Here is a 26,554-nt window from a genome sequence, read left to right on the forward strand (position 1 = left end):
AAGAGACCTGGGCGTCTTCATAGATCAGCACCTAAGTTTTAAACCCCACATCAAAACTCTACTTAAGGGGGTTTCTATAAACTTAACATCTTAAAAAAACTCAAACCCCTCCTCCACACCAATGATTTCCGCACAGTCGTACAGACCACCATGCTCACGAAATTAGACTATTGCAACTCCCTGCTACTAGGACTCCCCGCCACCACCATCAAACCCCTTCAGAATCTACAAAACTCCATGGCCAGAGTCATAACCGGTACGCGTAAAAGAGACCACATCACCCCCATACTAAAGGACCTACATTGGTTGCCCATCTCCTTCCGCTCACAATACAAAACCCTCACCATCCTTCACAACTCCCTACATAAACACAACCACACCTGGCTCGATGAAATGCCTCATTACCGCTCCTCCAACCGCCCCACAAGAACAACTCATACAGGCACTCTCCACATCCCATCCCTCAAAGCAGCACACTCAACACACACCAGAGGGAGAGCCTCTCTCGCTGGCCCCACCCTCTGGAACTCCCTCCCCACACTCCTACGCCAAGAGACATCCTTTCACAAATTTAAGAAAGGAGTCAAGACATGGCTTTTCCAGCAGGCCTACCCCGACACAAACCAAACTTAATATCCCCTTTAGCCCCCCTGCTCTACCTTATACTCCTTGCTCCCCCCCCCTTTCCCAGGTCCTCCCTCTGAAGAATTTTTTACCCCTGTGAATACCACCTGCTTCAACTCTTCCATAATCCTACTTAGTTAAGTGATTCCATGCACATTAGTCATCTGTACATAGTATCCCTCTTTTCTGCCTTTCTCTCACCCTATTTCTTCAAACTATGCCTTTCTGCCCCTCCCTTCCTTTCCCCTTTCTCTCCCCTATTTCTTCATTCTATACCTTTCTCCCCTTCCCTTCCTTATCCCCCTTTTCCCACCCCCTCCTACCTTCTACCTCTTACCCTCCCTCCCCCCCTCGCCCTACCCCCTTGCCTACCTTCCCCCCCCTCCCCCTTCACCTACCCTCCTTCAAACCTCCACGCCTCGTTTTTCTTTTAACATTGTTTATTTTGTTGTATTTTGCTTTTTGGTTTTTCTGTTTGTTGCTTCTCGTTTTAGTAACATCCTACTGTTTCAATGTCATTTTGTCATATTGTTATACTGTATCTCCCAATTGAGTTCTTTGTAAACCGGCATGATGTGCTTCACGAATGTCGGTAAATAAAAGTTAATAAATAAATAAATAAAACAGAACTTTGACAATTGAACAAGGAACTTCCTTCAACCATCATAAAAAGCTTGTGCCATTCTTCAGAAAAGGCTAGAGAAAAATAGAACAGTACGATTGGACTCTCCCTATACACACCGTAACCCCTCAGCGGGCGGGTGTCTGGACTGATCCATGGTACTACAGGAACGAAAATTAGCAGGTAAGAACCAATTTTCCTTTCCCTGTACGTACCCGGATCAGTCCAGACTGCTGGTATGTACCCAACTCACATAGAAACGATGGTAGAAAAAGACCAATCGGCCCACCCAGTCTGCCCAGCAAGCTCCCACACTTATTTTCCCATACTTATCTGTTTCATTATTTTCCCGTACTTATCTGTTTCACTGACCACCAAGTTCAGGGCCCTTGTTGGTAACTGTTTGATTCAAATTTCCTGCCATCCCCTGCCATTGATGCAGAGAGTAATGTTGGAGTTGCATCAAAAGGTGAGCATAAGGCTTAATGGTTAAGAGTAGTAACCGCTGCATCAAGCCCGTTACCCCGATGCTTGTTTACCCAGACTGCAAAGATCAATGCCTTGTTGGATGTTGTCTGAATGTAAATCCTCTTTTTCACATTTCTCCCTGCCGTTGAAGCAGAGAGCAACGCTGTATATGCATTCAAAGTGAAGTATCAGGCACAAATGATTCAGGGTAGTAACCGGGCAATAAGCAAGCTACCCCCACACTTATTTGTTTACCCAGACTGTGTAGTTCAGTCCTTGTTGGTTGTTGTCTGAATGCAAATCTCTTTTCCCACATGTCCCCCTGCCGTTGAAGCAGAGAGCAACACTGTATATGCATTCAAGGTGATGGATCAGGCTTAATTGGTTTAGGGTAGTAACCGCCGCAATAAGCAAGCTACCCCCACGCTTATTTGTTTACCCAGACTGTGTAGTTCAGTCCTTGTTGGTTGTTGTCTGAATGCAAATCCTCTTTTCCACATTTCCCCTTGCCATTGAAGCAGAAAGCAATGTTGGAGTTGCATTAACCGTGTGAAGGCTTATTGAATAAAGGTAGTAATCACCAGGTAGTAGCCTCCATTCCAGCAAGCCACCCCCAAGGCTCTTCTCTTCATTCCCGTCTTCTGGCCTTTATGGATCCACAGTGTTTATCCCATGCCCCTTTGAAATCCTTCACAGTTTTAGTCTTCACCACTTCCTCCGGAAGGGCATTCCAGGAATCCACCACCCTCTCCGTGAAGAAATAATTCCTGACATTGGTTCTGAGTCTTCCTCCCTGGAGTTTCAAATCATGACCCCTAGTTCTACTGATTTTTTCCCTTCGGAAAAGGTTTGTTGTTGTCCATGGATCATTAAAACCTTTCAAGTATCTGAAAGTCTGTATCATATCACCCTCCTCTCCTACAGGGTATACATATTTAGGTTCTTCAATCTCTCCTCATAAGTCATTTTATGAAGACCATCCCCTTTATGGTCTCCCTTCTCTGGACCGCCTCCATCCTGTCTCTGTCCCTTTGGAGAAATGGTCTCCAGAACTGAACACAGAACTCCAGGTGAGGCCTCACCAAGGCCCTGTACAAGGGGAACATCACTTCCTTTCTCTTACTAGATATTCCTCTCTCTATGCACCCCAGCATTCTTCTGGCTTTAGCTATCACCTTGTCACATTGTTTCGCCGACTTCAGATCGTTAGACACTATCACCCCAATGTCTCTCTCCTGCTCCGTGCACATTAGCCCTTCACCCCCATTCGAATACAGTTCTTTCGGATTTCCACACCCCATATGCATGACTCTGCACTTTTTGGCATTGAATCTCAGCTGCCATATCTTCGACCACTCTTCCAGCTTCCTTAAATCCCGTCTCATTCTCTCCATTCCTTCCGGCGTGTCCACTCTGTTGCAAATCTTAGTATCATCTGCAAAAAGACAAACTTTACACCTTACCTTCTATCCCGTCCACAATGTCGCTCACAAAGATATTGAACAGGACAGATCCCAACACCAATCCTTGCGGTACTCCGCTTAACACCGCTCTCTCTTCAGAGTAAGTTCCATTTACCATCACACATTGTCTTCTGTCCGTCAACCAGTTTGCAATCCAGGCCACCACCTTGGCACTCATTCCTAAGTTTCTCATTTTATTCACAAGCCTCCTGTGCGGGACCGTATGAAAAGCTTTGTTGAAATCCAAGTAGATGACATTAAGGGCTCTTCCTAGATCCAATTCTCTAGTCACCCAATCAAAAAAGTCAATCAGAGTTGTCTGACAGGACCTTCCTCTGATGAATCCATGTTGCCTCTGGTCCAGCAATTCTTCTGACTGTAGATAGCTCACTATTCTTTCTTTCAGCAGCAACTTCATTACTTTTTCCGCCACCGAGGTGAGGCTAACCGGAATGTAGTTTCCAGCCTCCTCTCTGCTCCCACTCTTGTGAAGCGGGACCACCACCGCTCTTCTCCAATCACTCGGCACCACTCCCATTTCTAGGGATCTATTGAATAGGTCATGCAGCAGACCCCCCAGCACATCTCTGAGCTCCCTCAGTATCCTGGGATGAACCTCATCAGGCCCCATGGCTTTGTCCACTTTCAATTTTCCTAGCTCTTCCCATACATTCTCTTCCGTAAATGGAGTTTCATCTACTCCCCTCCAGTTTCTTATTAATTAGCGACGGTCCTTCTCCAGGGTTCTCTTTAGTGAACACCGAACTGAAGTATTCATTTAATATTTCTGCCATTTCTTCGTCTCTCTCCACACATTGATCCTTTTCACCTTTCAATTTCACTATACCACTTTGGACCTTTCTCCTTTGTCTGATGTATCTGAAAAATGTTTTGTCACCTCGCTTTACCTCTTTGGCAATCCTTTCTTCCGCTTGACTTTTTGCTGTCTTTATTACTTTCTTCGTCTCCCTCAGTTCCACCAGATATACTTGCTTGTGATCCTCCCTTTAGGATCCTTTATATTTCTTAAACGCTGTTCTTTTAGCTTTTATTTTATCAGCCACCTCCTTTGAGAACCAGATGTGTTTCATTTTGCTCTTGCTTTTTTTTACTTTTCTAACATATAGATGTTGCCTTGGTAATTGCTCCTTTTAGTTTGGCCCACTGTTGTTCCACATGTCTCATTTTCTCCCAGCCTTCTAGTTCTTCCTCCAGGTACTTCCCCATTTCAACAAAGTCCGTGTTTTTGAATTGCAAAACTTGGGTCTTCGTGTAACTTCTCCGTATCCTATTTGTGATATAAAACCATAGTGTTTGATGACTGGTCCTAAGGTGGGCTCACACCCGGACAGAGACATTATCTCCGTTAGTAAACACTAAATCGAGTATAGCTCCCTCCCTCGTGGGTTCCATTACCATTTGTTTGAACAGAGCCCCTTGCACGGCATCCACTATCTCTCTACTACTGTTAGATTCTGCAGAAGGGATTCTCCAGTCTACATCCAGCAGATTAAAATCTCCAACGATCACCACTTCTCCCTTTTTTCCCCATCTTTTGGATGTCCTCAACCAGATCTCTGTCTAGCACTTCCATTTGATTTGGAGGCCTGTAAACCACTCCAATAAAAATGGATGCCCCATCATCTTTTTTTTAGGACAGCCCATAGTGCTTCTTCTTTGCCCCATCTTCCCTGCAGCTCAGATGCTTGGATACTGTTTTTGACATAAAGAGCCACTCCTCCCCCTTTTCTGTCCTTTCTGTCCTTCCTTAACAATTTATAGCTCGGTATGGTTGTATCCCAATCATGAGATGCCGTGAGCCATGTCTCCGTGTCAGCAACAATGTCCAAGTCCGCCTCCACCATTAGGGCTTGCAGATCTGGGATTTTATTGCCCAAACTACGAGCATTTGTGCTCATAGCTTTCCAGCTTTTCTCGTTCAGGTTACTGCTTTTCTTGGACTCCTTTTGTGACTTATTTAGCTGGCTTTTATTATCCACTTTACCCTTTTCCATTGCATTTGTATTTGGGGGATGACATTCTAAATTCCTTCTGCCACCCCCAGCATCTAGTTTAAATGCCTTATGACATAGGATTTGAATTTATCTCTTAGGATCCTTTTTCCCGCCACAGACTGATGTAAGCCATCTTTGACAAAGAGCTTTTTACTGTTCCATGCATGGCCCCAGCCCCCAATATATCTAAAATATTGTTCCTTACACCAAGATTTGAGCCATACATTGAAGTTATCAATATAGCTTAGTCTCTCCTTCCCCTTTCCATGAACAGATAACACTTCTGAAAAGGCAATGGTTGTCGCCATGTGACTAATCTGCTTAGCTAGAGACTGGAAATCTCTCTGTACCGCTTGGATGCTGTTTCTAACAAGGGCGTTGGTTCCCAGATGGATGATAATATCAACTTTAGTTTTCTTCTTTGGTCGACGATCCTGGAAGGCTTTTAACTGTAGTGTTTCCCATAAAAAGAGTTCCCAAATTAGTGCCTCTGATGACAGAGTCACCCAGCACAATGAGCTTTTTTCTTTGGTTATTGATTGTATTATGGAATTTCTCCTAATTAGGGTGCGACTGCGAGAGTCCCGCTCAGACGACACTGGCCCCAAAGTTGCCGGTGCCCGATTGCTGAACGTCCAAATGGTAGTATCGAGCAAAAGTGTGTAAAGACTTCCAGGTAGCCACCCTGCAGATCTCCTACAGGGAGATCAGCTGGCATTCCGCCCAGGAAGCAGCTTGCACTTGAGTAGAATGAGCTTTTAAATCCTCTGGGACTGATTGACCACAACAGATATTCCGATGCAATGGCTTTCTTCAACCAACGAGCAATAGTAGCCTTAGATGCCTTCTGTCCTTTCTTCACACCATCCAGAGAACAAAAAGGTGATCCGATAAATGGAATCCATTGGTAGCCTCCAAATAATGTAACAAGACCCGTCTGACATCCAGACGTCTCATTTCTCTGGAATGAGGATCCTTGAGTTTCACATCCATAAAGGCCGGAGGCTCCACCAACAGATTCAGATGAAAAGCGGAGACCACCTTAGGCAAAAAGGATGGAACAGCTCAAAGAGAAACTCTGGAGACCGAGATGCGGAGAAAAGGTTCTCTACAGGATAAGGCCTGAATCTCAGACACCCTCCTGGCTGAACAAATCGCCACCAGAAACAACACTTTCAACGTGAGATCCTTCAAGGTAGCCCTCCTAATAGGCTCAAAGGGGGCTTCGCACAAACCCCAAAGAACCAAGTTCAAGTTTCAGGAGGGACATAGCTGACGAGTCGGTGGTCGAAGATGCTTCACCCCCGCGGAGAAACCGCATTACATCAGGATGAGCTGCCAGAGAAGAACCCTGGATCTGGCCCTGCAGACATCCTAGAGCAGAGATCTGAGCTTTTAGGAAATTAAACGATAACCCTTTCTGAAGCCCGTCCTGCAGGAAGGAAAGGACCAGGAGAACCGAGGCTTTTCAAGGATCCACCCCCTTGAAGCTGACAACAGGACTCAAAGACTTTCCAAACAGGGAGGTAGAAGCTTTCTGGGCTCTTAGTAGAGTAGAAATCATCTCTTCCGGATATCCTTTCTTCCACAACCAATGCCTCTCAAAAGCCAGGCCGCAAGATAAAAGCGATCTGCCTGATTGATAAATATAGGATCCTGGCAGAGGAGATTTGGGAGATGACTCAACCGTAGGGGCCCCTCCAAGCACAGGTTCACGAGGTCCGCGAACCAGGGCCGGAGCGGCCACTCTGGAGCTATGAGAATGACTCAGCCCGGTTGAAGTTCGATCCTCCTGATCACCTTGCCCACAAGCGGCCATGGAGGGAACACATAAAGGAGAACATCGTGCGGCCAAGGAATTACCAGAGCAGCAGCTTCTTCCACACCATGATCCCCCCTGTGACTGAAGTGCGATGCCTTGGCGTTTGCGTGTGTCGCCATGAGATCCATGTGAAGCTTGCTCCACCGGCGAGATATCAGGCGCACGGCGGCAGACATCTCCCATTCCCCTGGGTCTAGCTGGTGACGACTGAGGAAGTCCGCTTGTATGTTGGTCGACCCTGCAATGTGTGACGCCGCCAACATTTCCAGATGGCATCAATAGATCCGCTTCAAGGGCTACTGGCCGACTTCTGGTTCCTCCTTGCTGATTCATATAGGCCACTGTTGTCGCATTCTCTGACAAAATTCGGACAGCCTGATTGCGCAGAAGGGGGAAGAAACTCTTCAGAGCCAAGCGAACGGCCCATGTCTCAAGGCGATTGATCGACCAGGATGCCTGCTCTGGAGACCACTGGCCCTATACTGCTCGATCCTGACATATACTGCTTGATCCTGACATACTGCTCCTCAGCCAGAAAGGCTGGCATTGGTCGTCACCACCATCCACCAGAGTATCTCCAGATCCACTCCGCGCTCCAAGTGCTCCTGCACCAGCCACCACAAAAGACTGGACCTGGCAACGTCTGTAAGTGGCAACAGGAGATGGAACCTGCTGTTGGAGCAATTCTAACAGGACAACAAAGTCGCTTACAGAGGCCTCATATGCGCAAAGGCCCACAGAACCAATTCCAAGGTTGATGCCATGGAACCAAGAACCTGCAAGTAATCCCAGACTCTGGGCACTGAGGTTCACAACAGGGACTGAACTAGACTGCCAATTTGATGATTCTGTCCCCGGAAAGGAAGACCTTGCCCACTTGAGTGTCGAAGCGCGCTCCCAAAATCTCCAGGACCTGGGAGGGGACAAGATGACTCTTGTTGAGTTTAATCACCCAACCCAGGGACCGCAGGCGATGTAAGACCACATCCACTGCTTGCGAGCATAGGTTCACTGACTTTGCCCGAATGAGCCAATTGTCCACATAGGGATGTACCAACACTCCCTTCTTCCTCAGGGACGCCGCCGCCACCATCACTTTGGTGAAGGTCCGCGGAGCCATGACAAGGCCGAACGACAGAGCACAAAACTGGAAATGTTGTCAGAGGATCATAAATCTGAGGAATTTCTGCTGGTCCAAACGAATCCCAATGAGTAGATAGGCTTCCGTCAGGTCCAGGGATGCCAGATATTCGCCCTTCCACAGGTCCAGGGACGCCAGATATTCGCCCTTCCACACAGCTGCAATGACCTTGAAGGCCACATTGACCTTCTATAAATCCAGGATAGGTCAAAAAGTTTCTTCTTTCTTGGGGACGACGAAGGAAATGGAATAACGTCCCTTTCCCCGCTCTGCTTGAGGAACTGGTACGATGGCCCCCAGACTTTGGAGGTGACCCAGGGTCTGATGAATGACCAACTCCTTTGTCGGAGATCCACAGGGGGACACCAGAAATAGGCTTCGGAGCAGGCGAGCAAATTCTAAAGCGTAGCCGTGTTCTATCACACTGAGAACCCATCGGTCTGATGTGATTTTAACCCACTCCTGGAGGAAGAGAGACAGCTGCCCCCGTATAACAGAATCCGTGGAGTGGGTCAGCCTCGATTCATTGGGCGGACTTGACCCCGGTGGTGCCATGTCCGGCCCTGTCACAGGTTGTTCAACGCCCACGATAGGCTGGAGACCAAGACTGGAACCTCGCCAAGGCTTGTCTTTGTCCCGCGTTCTGAGCCCTGTTCTGACGAAAATGCCACTGACCCCGAAATCAAGAGCAGATAGAAAAGGCGACTTTCTGCCCTTTCGGCTTGTCCTCCAGCATCTTGTGGACCTTATTATTGCCCAGATGCTTGATCAGCTGCTCCAGGTCTTCCCCAAACAGGAACATGACCTTAAAAGGGAGAGCTCCCAAAGGAAAATTGGTTCTTACCTGCTAATTTTCGTTCCTGTAGTACCAAAGATCAGTCCAGTCTGCTGGGTTGTGTCTCCCTTCCAGCAGATGGAGTCAGAGAAAAAGGTTGAAAGGCACCCCCCTCTTACACTGGTGGGCCACCTGCGATCCTTCAGTATAATCCATACCATAGCAGAAAGAAACACATCATAACCTCAACATAAGAACCAATGGCTATATCAAACCACTCAATGAAAAAACTGCATAACTTCTGGAACTTATGTACATGGAGGGAGTACTTCCATATGCAACATGAATGCTGTCCACTTGAGAAGATTCTGCAGAATGAAAATGATACTGAACGGACTCTCCAGATTCCATGGGCAGGCGTCTGGACTGATCCTTGGTACTACAGGAACAAAAATTAGCAGGTAAGAACCAATTTTCCATTCCCTGTATGTACCAGGATCAGTCCAGTCTGCTGGGATGTACCCAAGCTGCCCTAAATGGGGTGGGACCTGGAGAGTCCTGCTCGAAGAACACTACTGCCAAAACAGTCGCCATCCGGAGCATGGACGTCCAAACGGTAATGCTTAGCAAAATGTGTAAAGATTTCCATGTAGCCACTCTGCAAATTTCCTGCGGCGAAACAAACTGACTATCCGCCCAAGACGCCACCTGAGAATGGATTGAATGCGCTTTCAAACCATCCAAGACATATATATGTCGAAGTTATAGCTTCCTTGAACCATCGGGCAATAGTGGCTTTAGTTGCCTTATGTCCTTTCTTAGAACCACTCCATAAGACAAACAGATGATCAGACAAACGAAAAGCATTAGTGACCTCCAGATAGCGAAGCAGAATCCGCTGCACATCTAATCTTCGCAAGTCGCGAGCCTGAGGCGAATTCCGATCCAAATCACGGTCTGATTCAAATGAAACTCTGACACGACCTTCGGTAGAAAGGAGGGAAATCCTGAGAAAAATCTCCCTACAGGACAAAGCTTGAAGCTCAGCGATACGCCATGCCGAAGTGATAGCCACCAGGAAAATCGCCGTAAGTGTCAAGCTTTCAAGATGGCCTGTTTCAAAGGCTCAAACGGAAGACCGCACAAGCCATGGAGAACCAGATTCAAACTCCAAGAAGGACACACTGGACGAGCCGGAAGGTTCAAATGTTTAGCATCTCTCAGGAAACTCGTTACATCCGAATAAGCCGCCAAGGATGTCCCGTCAATCTTTCCCCGCAGACATCCCAGGGCCGCTACTTGAACCCTGTGGGCCGGATTTTAAAAGCCCTGCACACGGAAATCCGGCCGAATTCCTGGTGTAGTGATTCCTGGTGCACCCCCTTGCGCGCGCCAACCCCGGATTTTATAAGATACGCGCGGCTACACGCGTATCTTATAAAATCCAGTGTACTTTTGTTCGCGCTTAGTGCGCAAATCGCGCAAATTTATAAAATCTACCCCTGAGAGAACTGCACGCCAAGCCTTTCTTCAGACCCTCCTGTAAGAACGACAATTGAGACGCGCCGTGGGGACACATTCAACCTGCTACACCAGGAATCGCTACACCGCATCAGGAGACTCCCCCACAACCCTCGAGCTGCAATGGGGCTTGAATTGGCCGGGGAGAGGACCAGAAAGATTCCCTTTCCCCAATGCTCTTTTCTCCATGGCGCAAAAAGCACCCAAAATGGCCGCCATTCCCACGCTAAGTGGGAATGGGTCAGCCAGGGGTCTCTGGAGCAGTGAGCAGCTTCCTGGCGCTACACTGCTGCAAATCTGCCGCCGCGGACGCACCAGGAAAGCCCTCCCCCCGATGAACCTGGCTGGAGAGCCGATCGCCCAGCATGAGAACAGACTCGTGCGCGGCATGGCGGCAGGGAACACATGCGGGGCAGGCACCAGCAGTCACAGGAGGAGGGGGGGGAACCAAGAAGGGAAAATAGAATCGTCCCTCGCGGGAGCTCCCGGGCTCTAGTCTCCTGCTTAACTCTCTGCCGTGCAACCCTGTGGAAAAAAAACAAAAATCCTCCACACAGCTTTCTTTTTAAACTTTAAAACTTTACTAAGAGCCCCAGAGAAGGGAAAGGAAAAGAAGAGGATACTTCCCTGAAGACACTGGCAGAGGCTGTAAGAGAGTGGCGTAGAAGGGAGGAGGGAGCTGGATCATCAGATGTCACCCCGCCGTTCAGGGTTCCTAATCCCTGCTTGGTCAAATGCCTACGACCAGGGAGGATGGTCCCACCAGGACCTCACTACCCCCCGGAAGACTCAAAAAAACTTGAAATCCTTCTTTTTTTTTTTTTTTTTGTATAGCTTGGATCAGAACCGCAGGTTTTGCACCACCTCCATCTGCTGGAGTCAGAGAAATACTGAGGAGCAGAAGGTGGCACACCAAGTTAAGAGGCGGTGCCTGAGAAACTTTCTCTGTCTCCATCTGCTGGAAGGGAGGCAAAACCCAGCAGTCTGGACTGATCCGGGTACGTACAGGTAATATAGCAATTTTCAAAAGCTCACTTACTTGAGTAAAACCCAGTTTTCCACATACACATGCTTTTTAAAATCAGGCCTGTTAAATGTCTATATTTTTGTTTGTTATTTGATGGGTTTATGCTATTTTCTTTTATAATCCATTTAGAATAATTAGTCTCAGAATATAAGAATTTTAAAATAAATCCCAAGGGGTATAGCATTCGCTGAGGAAAGTGTCCTGTTAAAAGGGGTTAAAACATCTCAATCAACCAGTTCCATCCCACACTTCAGCTTACTAAAATGATCCAGCACAATTTTTGTACTACAGAGATAAAATAAAGGCAATGAAAATTCATGTGCCACAACATGAAGAGCAAAATTCTCTGCAAAACTGGATACCTGGCCAGAGATGCCCAGTTTCCTTCCTTTACTACAGCCTATATCGCCGAGAAGATTAGTCATCTCTGCAGACTCGTTAGTGAATAGGTTAATGTGGTCTTCTGGCATGCCAAATAATGCCTGGCGTGGATCCAGCCCCTTGTAGCCTAGGCCACGGACGTCATCTTTGATGGTGAAGTCTATAGGCGTCACGTCCTTGGGAGCAAATGTCACGTTATCTGATAGATACTCCTCCTCTTCATCCTTTCAAAAGAAAAAAAGCAGGAGGAACATCACACCCTGCATCTGGGAACTGCAAAACCAATTAAGGAAAGCTTAAAACACTGCAATTTAAATTTGTAAAAGTCCATTAAAGCAAAAACCTGAAATATCTTAACTGTAGGTATTCTGCTCTCTTCATGGTATTGCTGGCTTTCACCCAGTGTTGATGAATAACATACAATAGTTTATGAAAAAAGGTAAATATGGAAACATGATAGCATTATAAAAAAAAATGAAGCAGCCGCCATAGATTTCCAAAAATAAGCAATATATCATATCCTATGATTTACTATATTTTGCAAAATAAACTGAAAAAGAAAATTAGGTCTTACCTTAGTTAATTTTCGTTCCTGTAGTACCACGGATCAGTCCAGACTCCTGGGTTATGCCCCCCCTCTAGCAGATGGAGACAGAAGTTTACAAACAAAAACTCCGCCTATATCTAGGCTGGTGCCACCTACAGTCTGGCAGTCTTACTTAATGTCAAAGCAGATAAAGGCCCCAAAATCACTACAAACGAACTATATACAGGAACCTACCAACCAAACTAACGGCTCCACTATCCCCCAAATGGGACCAGAACCAGAGCCATCGATAACGGAGAAAGAGAAAACAGAGATAGAAAGGACAGAAAGAAAGCATCGTCTCCCCCAGACTCTCCGTCAGAACAGCATACTCAACGGGCGGGACTCTGGACTGATCCGTGGTACTACAGGAACGAAAATTAACTAAGGTAAGACCTAATTTTCTTTTCCCTGTACGTACCCGGATCAGTCCAGACTCCTGGGATGTACCAGAGCTACCTTAACTAGGGTGGGATCCGGAGAGTCCCGCTCTGAGCACCCCTGCCCCGAAACCGCCACTACCTGGTGCATGAACATCCAGGCGATAATGACGCGCAAAGGTATGCAACGACTTCCAGGTCGCTGCCTTACAAATATCCTCCGCAGAAACCTGACTGCACTCCGCCCAGGAAGCCGCTTGAGAACGCGTAGAATGGGCTTTGAGCCCCACCGGGACCGATTTGCCGTGCAACAAATATGCGGAACCAATGGCTTCCTTCAACCAACGGGCAATAGTAGTCTTGGAAGCCGCCTGCCCGCGCCGAGTACCGCCCCACAAGACAAAGAGATGATCCGACCTCCGAAAAGGGTTCGTCACCTCCAGATAACGTAAAAGGGCTCTCCTTACGTCCAGGCGCCGCAAGTCTCGATAATTCGGAAGCGACCTATCAGCCTCAGAAAACGAAGGCAAATCTACCGTCTGGTTGAGATGAAACGCAGAAACCACCTTAGGCAAGAAGGAAGGCACTGTACGAAGCGACACTCCCGAATCCGTAATTCTCAAAAAAGGCTCCCGACAAGACAAGGCTTGGAGCTCCGACACCCTCCTCGCTGACGCAACTGCCACCAGGAAAACTACCTTGAGCGTCAAGTCCTTCACCGTAGCTCTGCGGATGGGCTCGAAGGGAACGGAGCATAAAGCCTTCAGAACTAAATTCAAACTCCAAGAAGGACACGGAGAACGGAACGGAGGCCGTAATTGCTTAGCTCCCCGAAGGAAACGCACGACGTCCGGGTGCGCCGACAATGTCCTCCCATGGACCTGTCCACGCAGCAAGGCAAGGGCCGCAACTTGCACTCTAAGCGAACTGGCAGACAAGCCCTTCGCCAAGCCATCTTGGAGGAAATGCAACACCTCCGGCACAGAAGCCTGCGTGGGTCGAATATCGTGTGCCAGACACCAAGTCTCAAAGACCGTCCACACCCGCACGTACGCCAGTGAAGTGGAAGGCTTGCGTGACCTTAGCAAAGTCGTAACCACCGCATCAGTGTAACCCCGCTTTTTCAACCTACGCCTCTCAAAAGCCATGCCGCTAGACAAAAGCATTCGACCTGGTCGAAACAAACGGGACCCTGATGTAGCAGGTCCGGCACATAAGGAAACCGAAGGGGAGGCTCCAGCGCCAAGTTCTGAAGATCCGCGAACCAGGGTCGCCGCGGCCATTCGGGAGCGACCAGAATCACGGGCGACGGATGAAGTTCTATGCGCCTCAGCGTCCGACCGATGAGGGGCCACGGAGGGAAAACATAGAGAAGCACCCCTGTCGGCCAAGGCAACGCGAGGGCATCGACCCCTTCCGCCCCCGTTTCCCGGCGGCGAGCAAAAAACCGCGGAGCTTTGGCATTTTTGTACGTCGCCATCAGATCCAGAACAGGTGTTCCCCACCTGGCGCAAATTTTCCGAAACGCTACGTCCGCAAGTTCCCATTCGCCGGGATCTAGCCGATTGCGACTCAGGAAATCCGCCTGAACGTTTTCCACGCCCGCAATGTGCGACGCCGCTATGCATTGCAGATGCCGTTCGGCCCATGCCATCAACTGTCGTGCCTCGGCGGCCACTGGTAGACTTCTGGTGCCGCCTTGCCGGTTGATGTACGCCACCGTGGTCGCATTGTCCGATAGAATCCTGACTGCTCGGCCTCGAACCAACGACAGGAACTCCCGCAGGGCTAACCTCACTGCCCTGGTCTCCAACCGATTGATGGACCACGTCGCCTCCGTCGGGGACCAGGTGCCCTGCACCGAACTCCGGAGACACACCGCGCCCCAGCCGTACAGACTGGCATCCGTGGTGACCACCGTCCACGAGGGCACATTCAGCGATATGCCCTTGGTCAAGTTTCCGGTACAGAGCCACCAGGCCATGCTGGAACGAGCTGAATGCAGCAGCGGCAACGGAAGACGGAACTGCTCCGATACCGGATTCCAGCGGGAGAGTAAGGCCAATTGCAAAGGCCGCATATGCGCGAACGCCCAAGGAACCAATTCCCGTGTGGACGTCATGGACCCTACCATTTGTAGGTAGTCCCAGACGACCGGCATGGGTTTGGCCAACAACTGCCTGGCTTGGCACTGCAATTTGACTCTGCGCTCCCGCGTCAGATATACCATGCCCCGCCGAGTGTCGAACAACGCTCCCAAAAACTCCAGGGATTGCGACGGTTCCAGCCGACTCTTGGCCCGATTGATTACCCAGCCAAGGTTCTGCAACAAATCGACCACTCGCTGTACCGCCAACCGACAGAGACGCTCGGACTTCGCTCGAATCAGCCAATCGTCCAGATACGGATGCACCAGACACCCTTCCGTGCGAAGATGAGCCGCTACCACCACCATGATCTTTGTAAAGGTTCGCGGGGCTGTTGCCAGACCAAATGGCAGCGCTTGGAATTGAAAATGCTGCCCCAACACTGCGAACCGAAGGTAGCGTTGGTGGTCCGCGCGGATTCCGACGTGCAGATACGCCTCCGTGAGATCCAGAGTCGCGAGAAACTCTCCTTGTCTCACGGACGCGATGACCGATCTTAGCGTCTCCATGCGAAACCTTGGGACCCGCAAGCACCTGTTGACGCCCTTGAGGTCGAGGATCGGACGAAACGTGCCCTCTTTCTTTGGCACTAGGAAGTAAATGGAATACCTGCCGCCGCGCAGCTCGCGGAACGGCACCGGCACGATCGCGCCTAGGGCTAACAGATGCCGGATTGTGTCCCTGAACGCCTGACGCTTCTCTGAGAACCCGCATGGCGACACCATGAAACCGGGACGGGGCCGCTGTGCAAAATCTAACGCGTAGCCGCGACTTATCACATCCAGCACCCACTGATCCGACGTGATCTTGGCCCACTCCCTGGCAAACTGCTTTAACCTGCCGCCGATCACCGGCACCGGAGAGTGGGCCGGCCGCCCATCATTGTGGCAGCTTCCCGCCCGGGGTTCCGGACCCGGTCCCGGGTCTGCCAAACCGGCGGCCACGAAAGGACTGCGAGTACGACTGCTGCCTAGCCGCATTGTGGCGAAAAGAGGAGACCGCCCCTCGCGCATTACGGGGCCGACGACCCCCACGGAACCTACCTCGCGTGGACGGCGCCCCCCCTTGATCGAGGCCTGTCCTCCGGCAGCCGATGTATTTTGTTCTCGCCCAAGGACTCAATCAAATCCTCCAGTTCCTTACCAAAAAGTAACTTCCCCTTAAACGGCAATGAACCTAACCGAGCCTTCGACGAGACGTCCGCCGCCCAATGGCGGAGCCACAACAAACGACGAGCCGACACCGCGGAGACCATTGCCCGTGCCGACGAACGGAGCAAGTCATGAAAGGCATCCGCGCTATAGGCAATCACCGCCTCCAGACGAGTCGCCTGCAGCGCTTCCTCCTGTGACAGACCTTCGTTAGCCGAAAGCTGCTGGGCCCACCTGAGCCCTGCCCGAAGAGAGAAACCGCTACAGATCGCCGCCCTTACACTGAGCGCGGAGACTTCAAAAATTTTCTTAAGCTGCACCTCCAGCTTACGATCCTGCAAATCCTTAAGAGCTGTCCCCCCTGTTACCGGGATGGTGGTCCTTTTGGTGACCGCCGCCACCGCCGAATCTAATTTTGGAACCTTAAACAGCTCAAGCGCGTCCTCTGTCAGGGGATAAAGCTTATCCATGGCCTTGGAAACCTTCAACCCCAGATCAGGAGTGTCCCACTCCTTAAAAAGTAAGTCGGACACCGAAAAATGCAACGGAAACGCCGTCGGAGGTCCCCTCAGCCCCAACACCACGGGGTCTGTACGCCCTAAGCGAGATTCCGGTCGCGGCAAATCTATCGCCAATTCCTCGAGGATCGCCGGAATCAATGGCGCCAACTCATCGCGCCGAAATAGACGCACCACCTTGGGGTCATCCCCCTCGGTGGTGTGGAGTCCACTCGCCCCACTGGCTCCCTGATCCCCTTCTCCGTCAATGCCTCGCGGCTGTGACTGCGGATCCGGATCCAGTTCCTCTGGATCCCCGGATTCGGACTCCGTCTCGGCATCCCCCCGCGGAGCCCCCAACCGGAGCGGGCGTGCTCCCCCCGGGGGATCCGAGACCGAGAGGGACCGGGCGCGTCTCTTAGGGTCCGGTCCCCGAACCAAATCCGGCGCTCCCCGCGATCTCTTCCTGGCCTGCCTGCTAGCCTTAAAGGCCTTATGCATTACCAGCACAAAATCCGACGAAAAAGAGTCAGAGGAGCTGTGATCCGGATCCTCCTCCGGATCGCTAAGAGCAAGAGTCTGGTCACCCTCGGGGACCCGCCTCTGTGGGGACAGAGCGGGAGGAACATCCTCCGGTCTCCCCTGCGACGGGGGCGCCTCGCAAACTGGCTCTGCTGAGCCCAAAATGGCGGGTTTTCCCGCCGCTGAAATTGCCGCTGCCAAAATGGCGTCTGTTCCCGCGCTTCGCGGGAACGGACCTACGGCCCCCGATTTACGTCCCGAAGCCTTCGGCAGCCGCTGTCCCTCTGCGCTAGCGCCCGAAGAACCGCCCTCGCCGCCCGAGACGCAGCCTGAACAAAGGCTGTCCCGGGAGAGGCGACGGGCCGCCCCGCAGGCCCTGCAGACCGGCCGCCGCGGCATGCTCTCCCAAGCAGAGCAGAAAAAACAAAACTGACAGTAGCAGCTACCCGCGGCGCCGATCCCGTTCCCCCTCGCGAACCCAACGAGCAGGAGAGAAAGAGAAGAGAAGGCCAGAGAGACAGAAAAAACAAACCAAGTAAACAATTTTTTTTTTTTTTTTTTTTATACCGTTCGCCACCGGCTCCGGGACCACCTGGGGGGAGTGACCCGAGCTCCCCGGTATCACCCCCAGGCTAGGAACGCTGGCAAGGGCCCTCAGCCCACCCTCAGCGAGCTCAACTCCCAGGAGGGAAGGCCCCCGCGGGACCTCACCCCACCTCGGGAGGAGACGAGTTCGGACCTGCAGGCAATCAACTGCGGTCCGAGCCTCACAATTTTCTACCAGTCAAAAACCAAACAACTTAAAAAAACTAAAGTCAAACCTTTCTCATTTTTTTTTTTTTTTTTTTTTTTTTTTTAAAACTAGGCCTCAGCTCAGACTGCAGGTTTTGCACCCTCTCCACCTGCTAGGAGACAGAAGAAGACTGCCAGACTGTAGGTGGCACCAGCCTAGATATAGGCGGAGTTTTTGTTTGTAAACTTCTGTCTCCATCTGCTAGAGGGGGGGCATAACCCAGGAGTCTGGACTGATCCGGGTACGTACAGGGAATAGTGTATCACTTTTTTTTTTTTTTGATCTATGATGGATGCTCCATTTTTTTTTTTTTGCCAGTTTTCCAAAGGAAAAGGAGGCATATGAGATTGGGGTGAATGTGTGCATTTGTCCGCACCTCATAACTTTTTTTGTTTGGCATCATGTCTACACCAAATATTTAGGACAAATCAGGGGAGACAGGAGGACCATGACAGGCTTTTTCTGGATCTTCGCATAAGTGTGGACGGCAGACCTGTGGACATCCCTTAGTACAGGCACCTTTAAGTTTGGGTGGAACTTCTTGTTTTCTAATGCTTTAAGACAGAAATAAATGCTACCCACATAGTCAGCTGCATAGTAAAAACAAGCTATACTATATCATTCAATCATGTTTTAACTGGTGTCAGCTTTATTTTAGTTGTATAAAGCCTACTTTTTATTGTATATATCAGGTGTGTACATTTAGATATTTTTTCTTTACATTTAGCAATGTTCCCAATTCGATACATGAAGTAACTTGATAAGCTCATGAACATCCCAGCTTCTGGAATTATCTAATGTAGAGGTCAGAAATTGTATGCTTATTTGTGGAGATAAGTGGGAAGAGGCAGTTGATAAATGCAATATTACACTTCACCCAGAGTACAAGAACACATCCTGCAGATGATCGAGTAGGTAACGTATGGGGCAGCTGTACAGATTCAGTGACAAAAAGAGTCACTGAATTGTCGCATGAGGGAAATCCAACTAGATGCAATCTTGCAACTTGCCAGAAGAAACCTAAAAAACTTCCAAGCACACCTTGCTTATGTTGTCTGTACAGCTTACACCTTATGAGCTCTAAAAGGAAGCTCTCTTGGGCACACTGCAAACACTAAGAAAAGCACTAGAAGTAAATTTGAGAGACTGAGATCACATCCAACCTACCCTGGTTTAAGGGAAAGGTTCAATTCTCGCCATGGCATGCACAAAACAAATCCATTTGGAGACAGTACCCTGTGAGAGAAAGCTAATAAGCTAGAATATAAATAAATCAATGTCAAATCAAATAATGCTGGGTACCGGTCACTTTAATATGAAAGATGAATTAAATAAAATTAACATAGACATTGGATGTCTGAGTTCCATAATTAACCTTCAGCAGGCAAATTTCGATGTAGCTTTTCCTAATATAGCAGAGTGCCTAGCTTTGTTGGATTTGCTCTCACTCTTGATACTCTTAAGAGTCATTTTACTTGCTGCTGTCTGCCTTCATATTTCAAAAGATGAACAAGAAAAAGAAGCATATGAAAAAGTTGATGCTGTATCTGGCATGTACAAATTAGAAGAGTTTCACTCTAGGTTTATGGTTTTGGTGACAGCAGCGAATGACAAACTCCACTCCCATGCAATACACTCTACAACTCGCTAAAGAACGGCTTTCCCTTAAACATATTACAGTAAAAGCTCTATTATGCTAGGGAACAGGGGGTGCCGGCTAATCAAATATGCTCCAGCCCCTCTCCCTCTACAGGCGGCAGCATGCAGGGAACAGGAGGGCAGGGAGTGAGGTGGGAGTGGACAGAGCAAACTACTTTGCTCCCTAAACCAGCATCCCCCCCCGCCACCGCCCCTGCCACAAACTTCATTTTCCCCTCTCCTCCTCTCCCTTGCAGGAACAGGATGGGAGGAGATGAAGCTGGAGCGCACAGAGCAGAAAACAGCTCTTCTGCTCCCTACTCCAACCCCCTTTGCCCTGCTATTCGCTTCCCCCTTCACTGCAAGGGCTGCCTGGGTGAGATGCCAGTTAACAGAGCATTGCAGATGGTAACATACCGGACAACAGAACTTTTACTGCCGTACGGTATGAAGGAAAATTGTACGATACGTGTTTTCAGCTTCTGCATGGACGTTACCTCAGATCCCTCCGAGCCTTGTGGAGGTAGTGCACATCCGTACACCTTCGCTTCCGGGGCTGCATGGGAACAGAGAATGAATGAGCAGTCAGCCAGCCATGGAAAGAACACGGCATGTTTCTTGTGTACGGTAAAAAAAAGAATTCATTCTGACATCGAATCGAGGCTTTTAGAAAATATGCACGTCAATGGAAAATTATCCTCTTGCTTTTCTGCCACTTATAAATTAAGCTAGCTCAAATCAATCCCCGTGAAATTATTATTATAAATACCAGGTCTTTGCTTGCGTGGTTTTCTCTTTATTCGAGGACCAACTCCCTGCCCTTCCTTCCAGCCCATCTTCCGTAACAACTCCACACCAACAGATAGCCTATCAGGAAAGCCAGAAAACAGAGCAGAGGTTAAAGACAAGAATAAACCCACAAAGACACAAAATTACACATCATTAAAAAGAGCAAGGTAACATCTCCATAAGGGGAAAGGTTTTTTTGGAATCAGATCACAGCATTAATGACCTCATGGATCAGGATACTAAATACAGAAACATAAGACATTTGAAATTAAAATGATCAACTACCTGGAATTCACAAAAAAGTCAGAACAGATTTTTTTTTTTAACTCACTATCAGAAATAATTCTACCGCCTCCATGTCATCATCTCCTTATCACTCTAATACAGCGGGGGCCAGCTCTGGTCCTCGAGAGCCACAAACATGCCAGGTTTTCAGGATATCCATAATGAAGGCCATGCATGCAAACCAATCTCATGCATATTCATTATGGATATCCCAAAAATCTGGCCTATTTGTGGCTCTCAAGGCTCAGACTTGGCCACCTCTGTTCTAACACCTCAACCACCTTCCCTTCCCCCTACCCTTGTAATGTATTTTATGAATCCCTTATATTTTCTAACAATGTCATCTTTTACTCGTTCCATTTGGACCTGAGGAAGGGAGAAAAATTTAACAATGACAAGAAGCTACCACAGCCTTTTACACTGAATCATCCAAGTATAATATTAAAGCAGAAGTGTGGATCTGCAGTAGTCAGGTCACAGTCATCCTCTGTTCAAATCCTTACTTTGCTGGTGCGATTAGATCTTCTAGTATGGAGGCTCCGGGAATAGGGGCAGTCACTGCCGCAAGCAACTTTGCTTTTTCTTTTATCCGATCTTTGGTTTTGGAAGCAAAGTCATCTGTAGTTATAATTTCCCTAGGTGCTATCCCATGTTCACCGAGATCCTGAAAAAAAAAATAAATTCAAATCCCGTTTGAATAGATGCCATCACATGCTTCAAATTTTAAACTGGATAAAACAAAAAGAAAAAAAAACTGTACAGAACACGAGTTCAGAGCACACCTAATCTATGTAACCTCAAATTAGAACTGAAAGTAGTACTTAAGATTCCCATAAATCTTTTTTCAAATGGACAGCCACCAGAAAGCATAGTTACTCGTTGCCCACATTCTTTTGTCAAGTTCCTGCTTTCTGATTTATAGCAGGGGGGGTGGCAACTGCAGATTTTCAAAATCCACAAAACAGATGAGGTTTTCAGGATAACCAAAATATGAAATAATCTATGAGGAGGGCAATCTTCAAAACCGACTTCCTTGTGTGAAAAAAAAAAAAAGCGTTTTCCTCATGGATATTGCCCGTCCTGAGCGTAGATAGAAGCACACACACAGTTCCTTGCATGTGGGGCAGGGACTGAAACTGTATTTCCAAAGGCATGCACCTTGTTTTAGGTGAAAAAAGTACTGTCACAAAAAAGGAGGTGCAAAGCTCACTTAAAAAAAAAAAAAGTACACATACATTTTTTAAGCAAAATTATTGATAATTTAAATTTATGCGCCACCCATCTAATATACAACTCCAGACGGGACCACAGACTCTGAAAATTAGTCCCTAAATTTATGCAAATGTATGTCATGAATATTAAAGGAAAAATTGGTTCTTACCTGCTAATTTTCATTCCTGTAGTACCACAGATCAATCCAGATTCCTGGGTTTTGCCTCCCTTCCAGCAGATGGAGACAGAGACATTTTTGCAGGTACCGCCTCTTAACCTGGTGTGCCACCTGCCGCTCCTCAGTATTAATCAGTACACAAGCAGAATTTGAAAACCAAAACTAACAAACTACCTCTATAGGTTACCCAGAATGAGCAGAAGAAAGAGAAAACTTTCTAAACAGATTTAAAAGAGAAACCTGTGCCATTCTTCAGACGATTTCAAATATTAAGGAAAAACAGATCGAGCGGACTCTCCACACTGCCCTCTCCTTTCTCGGGCGGGACTCTGGACTGATCTGTGGTACTACAGGAACAAAACGTAGCAGGTAAAGACCAATTTTTCTTTCCCTGTGCGCACCCAGATCAGTCCAGACTCCTAGGATGTACCAAAGCTTCCCGAACTGGGGTGGACTGCAAGAATCCCGCTCGAAGAACAGGTTCACCGAAAGTACTGACGTCCGAGGTTTAGACGTCCAACCGGTAGTGTCTGGCAAAGGTATGCAAAGACTTCCAAGTAGCCGCCCTGCAAATCTCTTGTGGCGACACCAACGGATATTCCGCCCAGGAAGACACCTCCGGGATAGGATGCCCGCTACATATGTAAGCGGAAGCGATGGCCTCCTTTAACCAATGCGCAATCATGGCCTTTGAGGCTTTCTAACCTTTTTTGACCCCACTCCATAGCACAAAAAGGTGATCCGACAATCTAAAGCTGTTAGTGACTTCCAGATATCGCAACAAAGCTCTCCTGTCTATTTATTTATTTATTTATTTAACATTTTTTATATACCGAGGTTCTGGTAACAATGTTATCTCGGTTTACATTTAACTTTGGGATGACATAACACGAATGTCTTACATAGAACAAGGGAATGAGAACTGGGAGAAAATTAATGAAATTAAATTAAATTGCATGGAACATTATGAGAAACAACATTTTAAGTTACTGAACATTAATTAAATTAAATTAAATTGCATAGAACATTATGAGAGACAACATTTTACATTACTGAAATCTAACATATTGAAATCTAACATATAAGCGATTCGGATTGGTCATGTAACCCGTAGTCCATCTTAGGCAGGAGGAGATTATAATTGTTCTGGGATTATTATCTAGTGGGACACAAGGTGTGTTGACCCAGACGAGATAGTGTTAGTGAAGTCGAATCAGGCGTAAGCTTGGGTGAAAAGCCAGGTTTTGAGTCTTTTTTTGAAGTTTATTGGGCATTGTTCGAGCCTAAGGTCTGAAGGGAGAGAGTTCCATTGTTTGGGGCCGGCTGTGGAGAAGGCTCTCTTGTTTGAGGATATTTTGATTGAAGGGGCTTTTAGCGAGCCTTTTTGTGCCAATCTCAGTGGACGGGATGATGAATGTAGCTGCAATGGGATCCTGAGATCGAGGTGTGAGGTTTTGTAGATAGATTTGTGTATGGTTGCGAGAGATTTGTAGAGTATTCTATATTTTATAGGAAGCCAATGGAGATTCTTTAGGATTGGAATGATGTGGTCCCTTTTTTTTGCTTTAGTTAGGATCCTCGCAGTGGCATTTTGTAACATTTGTAGAGGTCTTATGGAGATAGCTGGGAGACCAAGTAAAAGAGAATTGCAGTAATCAATTTTAGAGAATATGATTGCTTGCAAAACTGATCTGAAATCCTGGGGGTGGAGTAGGGGTCTAAGTCTTTTTAGGACTTGGAGTTTGAAGAAGCATTCTTTCACTGTGTTGTTAATAAAGCTTTTGAGATTCAGTCGGTTGTCTATGATAACTCCTAGGTTTTTGACCAGAGGAGATAAAGAGGGGGTTGCCACTGGATGAGTATTAGAGAGCTGGTAATTGCCATCTTGGGTAATGAGGAGGAATTCGGTTTTGTTGGCATTGAGAATTAGGCAGAGGTCCTCGAGAAGCTTGGATATGGAGAGGAAGCAAGAATTCAAAAAATGGAGGGTATCTTGCCGTGATTTGGTTATTGGAATAAGAATTTGGACATCGTCCGCATATATGTAGTGGGTTAGATTCAAATTAGATAGTAGGTTACAGAGAGGGAGCAAGTAAATGTTGAATAGGGTTGGAGATAAGGAGGAACCTTGAGGGACGCCTAACGTTGAGCTGATAGGCTTGGACTCTTTGTGGTTGATCTTAACTTTATAAAACCTATCTCGAAGGAAGGATCTAAACCAGTTGAAGGTGGTGTTTTTAATTCCAATCTCTGCTAGTCGGTTAAGGAGGATCTCATGGTTTACAGTGTCGAATGCCGCTGATAGATCGAGGAGTATGAGAAGGCACGGTTGTTTTTTCTCTAGGTTGAAAAGAATGTTGTCTGTTAGAGATATTAAAAGGGATTCAGTACTTCTGGATTTACGAAAGCCAAATTGCGTTGTGGCTAGAATGTTGTTGTCGTCTAAGAATTCGGATAGTTGATGATTTACAATTCTTTCAAGTATCTTAGCTATGAAAGGGAGATTTGCTATTGGCCGAAAGTTAGCTAGGCTGTCTGGAGAGAGATTTGGCTTTTTTAGAAGTGGTTTCAGGATGGCGAGTTTGAGTGAGGTTGGCACTAGGCCCTGGATGAGTGAGGCATTGATGATTTGAGCGATTGGCTTAGCAATAATTTTGGCACTTGCTATGAGAAGATTCACGGGGATTGAATCAAGAGGGTGGGAAGCAGGTTTAAGTTTCTTTAGTATGTTTTCAATCTCTAACGAGGATGCTGGTTCGAAGGCTTCCAGGCTTGAGGCATGTGGTGTCGTTGTTGTTGAGAGAGGGTGTTGGGGGGAGGGAATTTTATGATTCTGAAGGGGGATCAGGAGGTTGGCTATTTTTTCTTTGAAGAAGATGGCAAGTTCCTCGGCTTTGTTTGCGGCTTTTTCATCTGGAAAGACGGTTGTGGGCGGTTTTGTGAGGGATGAGACCAGGGAGAAAAGGGCTTTTGGGTCGTACATGAAGTGATGGATTTTTCGGGAGTAGAAATCTCTTTTTGTCTGGAGAATGGAGATCCTGTAAAGGTGCATGCTGGTTTTGTAGGCTGAGATGTTCGTGGACGTAGGGTTTTTTTCGCAGTTGTGTTCTTTGGTTCGGAGTTCCCGCTTTAAGTTTCTGAGGTCTGGGGTAAACCAAGGCTTTTTCTTTTCTTTATTGGAGCTGATGGTTTTGGATATTAGAGGGCATGTCAAATCTGCAACTTTATTTGTTATAGTTGTCCAGGAAGCGATGGCTGAGTCCGCGTCCGTTATGTTAATGTGTCTAAGTTCCTCAGTTAGATTTGTGATGAGGGTTTCCTGGTTGCATAATTTTCTGAAATGAATCGCTGTTTTCTGTGAGGTTGTAATGCTAGGATGGTGGATGGCTAGAGAGGTATTGATTAACTTGTGATCAGACCATGGGATTGGCAGGCAGACTATGGAAGAAGAGAGGGTGAGGCCTTGATTGATAAAGATTAAGTCTAATGTGTGGCCTGCTTTGTGGGTAGGTTCGTTTATTAGCTGTTGAAAGCCCATGAGGTTGAGTGTGTTGATGAGGATATCACAGTTGGAGGAACGTGGATTAGCATCCACGTGGAGAATGAAGTCTCCAAGCAGTAAGGCCGGCGAATCCGTGTTGATGTGCCTAGCAATACTTTCTATTAGAGGAGAAGGGTCTGAGTTGAGACGGCCTGGAGGAGCATAAATGAGGCCTAATTGCAGGTGAGGGGATTTGAAGACAGCAAATTCAAGAGATGGGGAAGAGTTGGTTGTGTGGAGGGATAATCCAAGAGTTTTTTTAGAGGCTAATAGCAGGCCCCCCTCCTCTTTTTTTTGGTCTAGGGATCGAGAAGATATCAAATGATTGGAGAGGAAGTTGGTTGAGTAGGACTGAATCTTCTGGTTTTAGCCAGGATTCGGTGATTGCACATAGATCTGGCTGTTCATCAACGAGATAGTCATAGAGTAGATGTGATTTTTTCATTAGGGATTGAGCATTCAGTAGAGTTACTGAGAATAAGGTAAGGCCAAGAAGTTGGTTTAATGGAGAGAGCATAATGGGCATGAGTCTTTTTTGTCGAGATTGTACATCCAAAGGTGTGCCTTGTTTAATTGATGCATATCTCCTGCTTTTGTATATGATTGGAATAGCGTTGTGCCCCATTATTGTTGAAAGAATAGGTAGACTTGGGAGGGGGGTGGCAAGTAGAAGAGAGAGATAAGGAGATGACCCGAGTCTAAGAATCAGGTAGTTAGAGAGAGGTGGTTCAGCAGTAGGGCTACTGAGTAGAAGGGAACTAGTAGTTAGACTATCTGAGGAACCGTAATATAGTCGGCTCAGCTGGGGGCTCCCTCGGGGCTGCACTAAGGGGCGCACAAAGGGGCAGGCCCCTTTGTCGCGCTCCTTTGGCGCGCGGCACCGGAGTAGTAGCAATTTAAAGGCCTCACGGGCCTCTCTTGATTGGCTGTCGGGTGGACGGGAGGGCCGTGCTGGTAGGCTGGTCCCTGAAGGGAC

General features: G+C 47.7%; 1 protein-coding gene across 1 annotated transcript in view; it reads right to left on the minus strand.

The window, feature by feature from the left end:
- GPATCH1 (G-patch domain containing 1) overlaps window positions 1-26,554 on the minus strand; it is a 111,405-nt gene that overhangs the window by 72,766 nt on the left and 12,085 nt on the right. Inside the window, exons 4-7 of the mRNA XM_029608394.1 lie at window positions 21,151-21,311; window positions 20,343-20,440; window positions 20,071-20,129; window positions 11,841-12,083 (exon numbers count right to left, since the gene is read on the minus strand). Of these exons, the coding sequence (XP_029464254.1) occupies window positions 11,841-12,083; window positions 20,071-20,129; window positions 20,343-20,440; window positions 21,151-21,311 (561 nt within the window). The remainder of the gene's footprint in view (window positions 1-11,840; window positions 12,084-20,070; window positions 20,130-20,342; window positions 20,441-21,150; window positions 21,312-26,554) is intronic.

This window comes from Rhinatrema bivittatum, chromosome 7 (genome assembly GCF_901001135.1).
Source record: "Rhinatrema bivittatum chromosome 7, aRhiBiv1.1, whole genome shotgun sequence".
Classification (NCBI taxonomy): Eukaryota; Metazoa; Chordata; class Amphibia; order Gymnophiona; family Rhinatrematidae; genus Rhinatrema; species Rhinatrema bivittatum.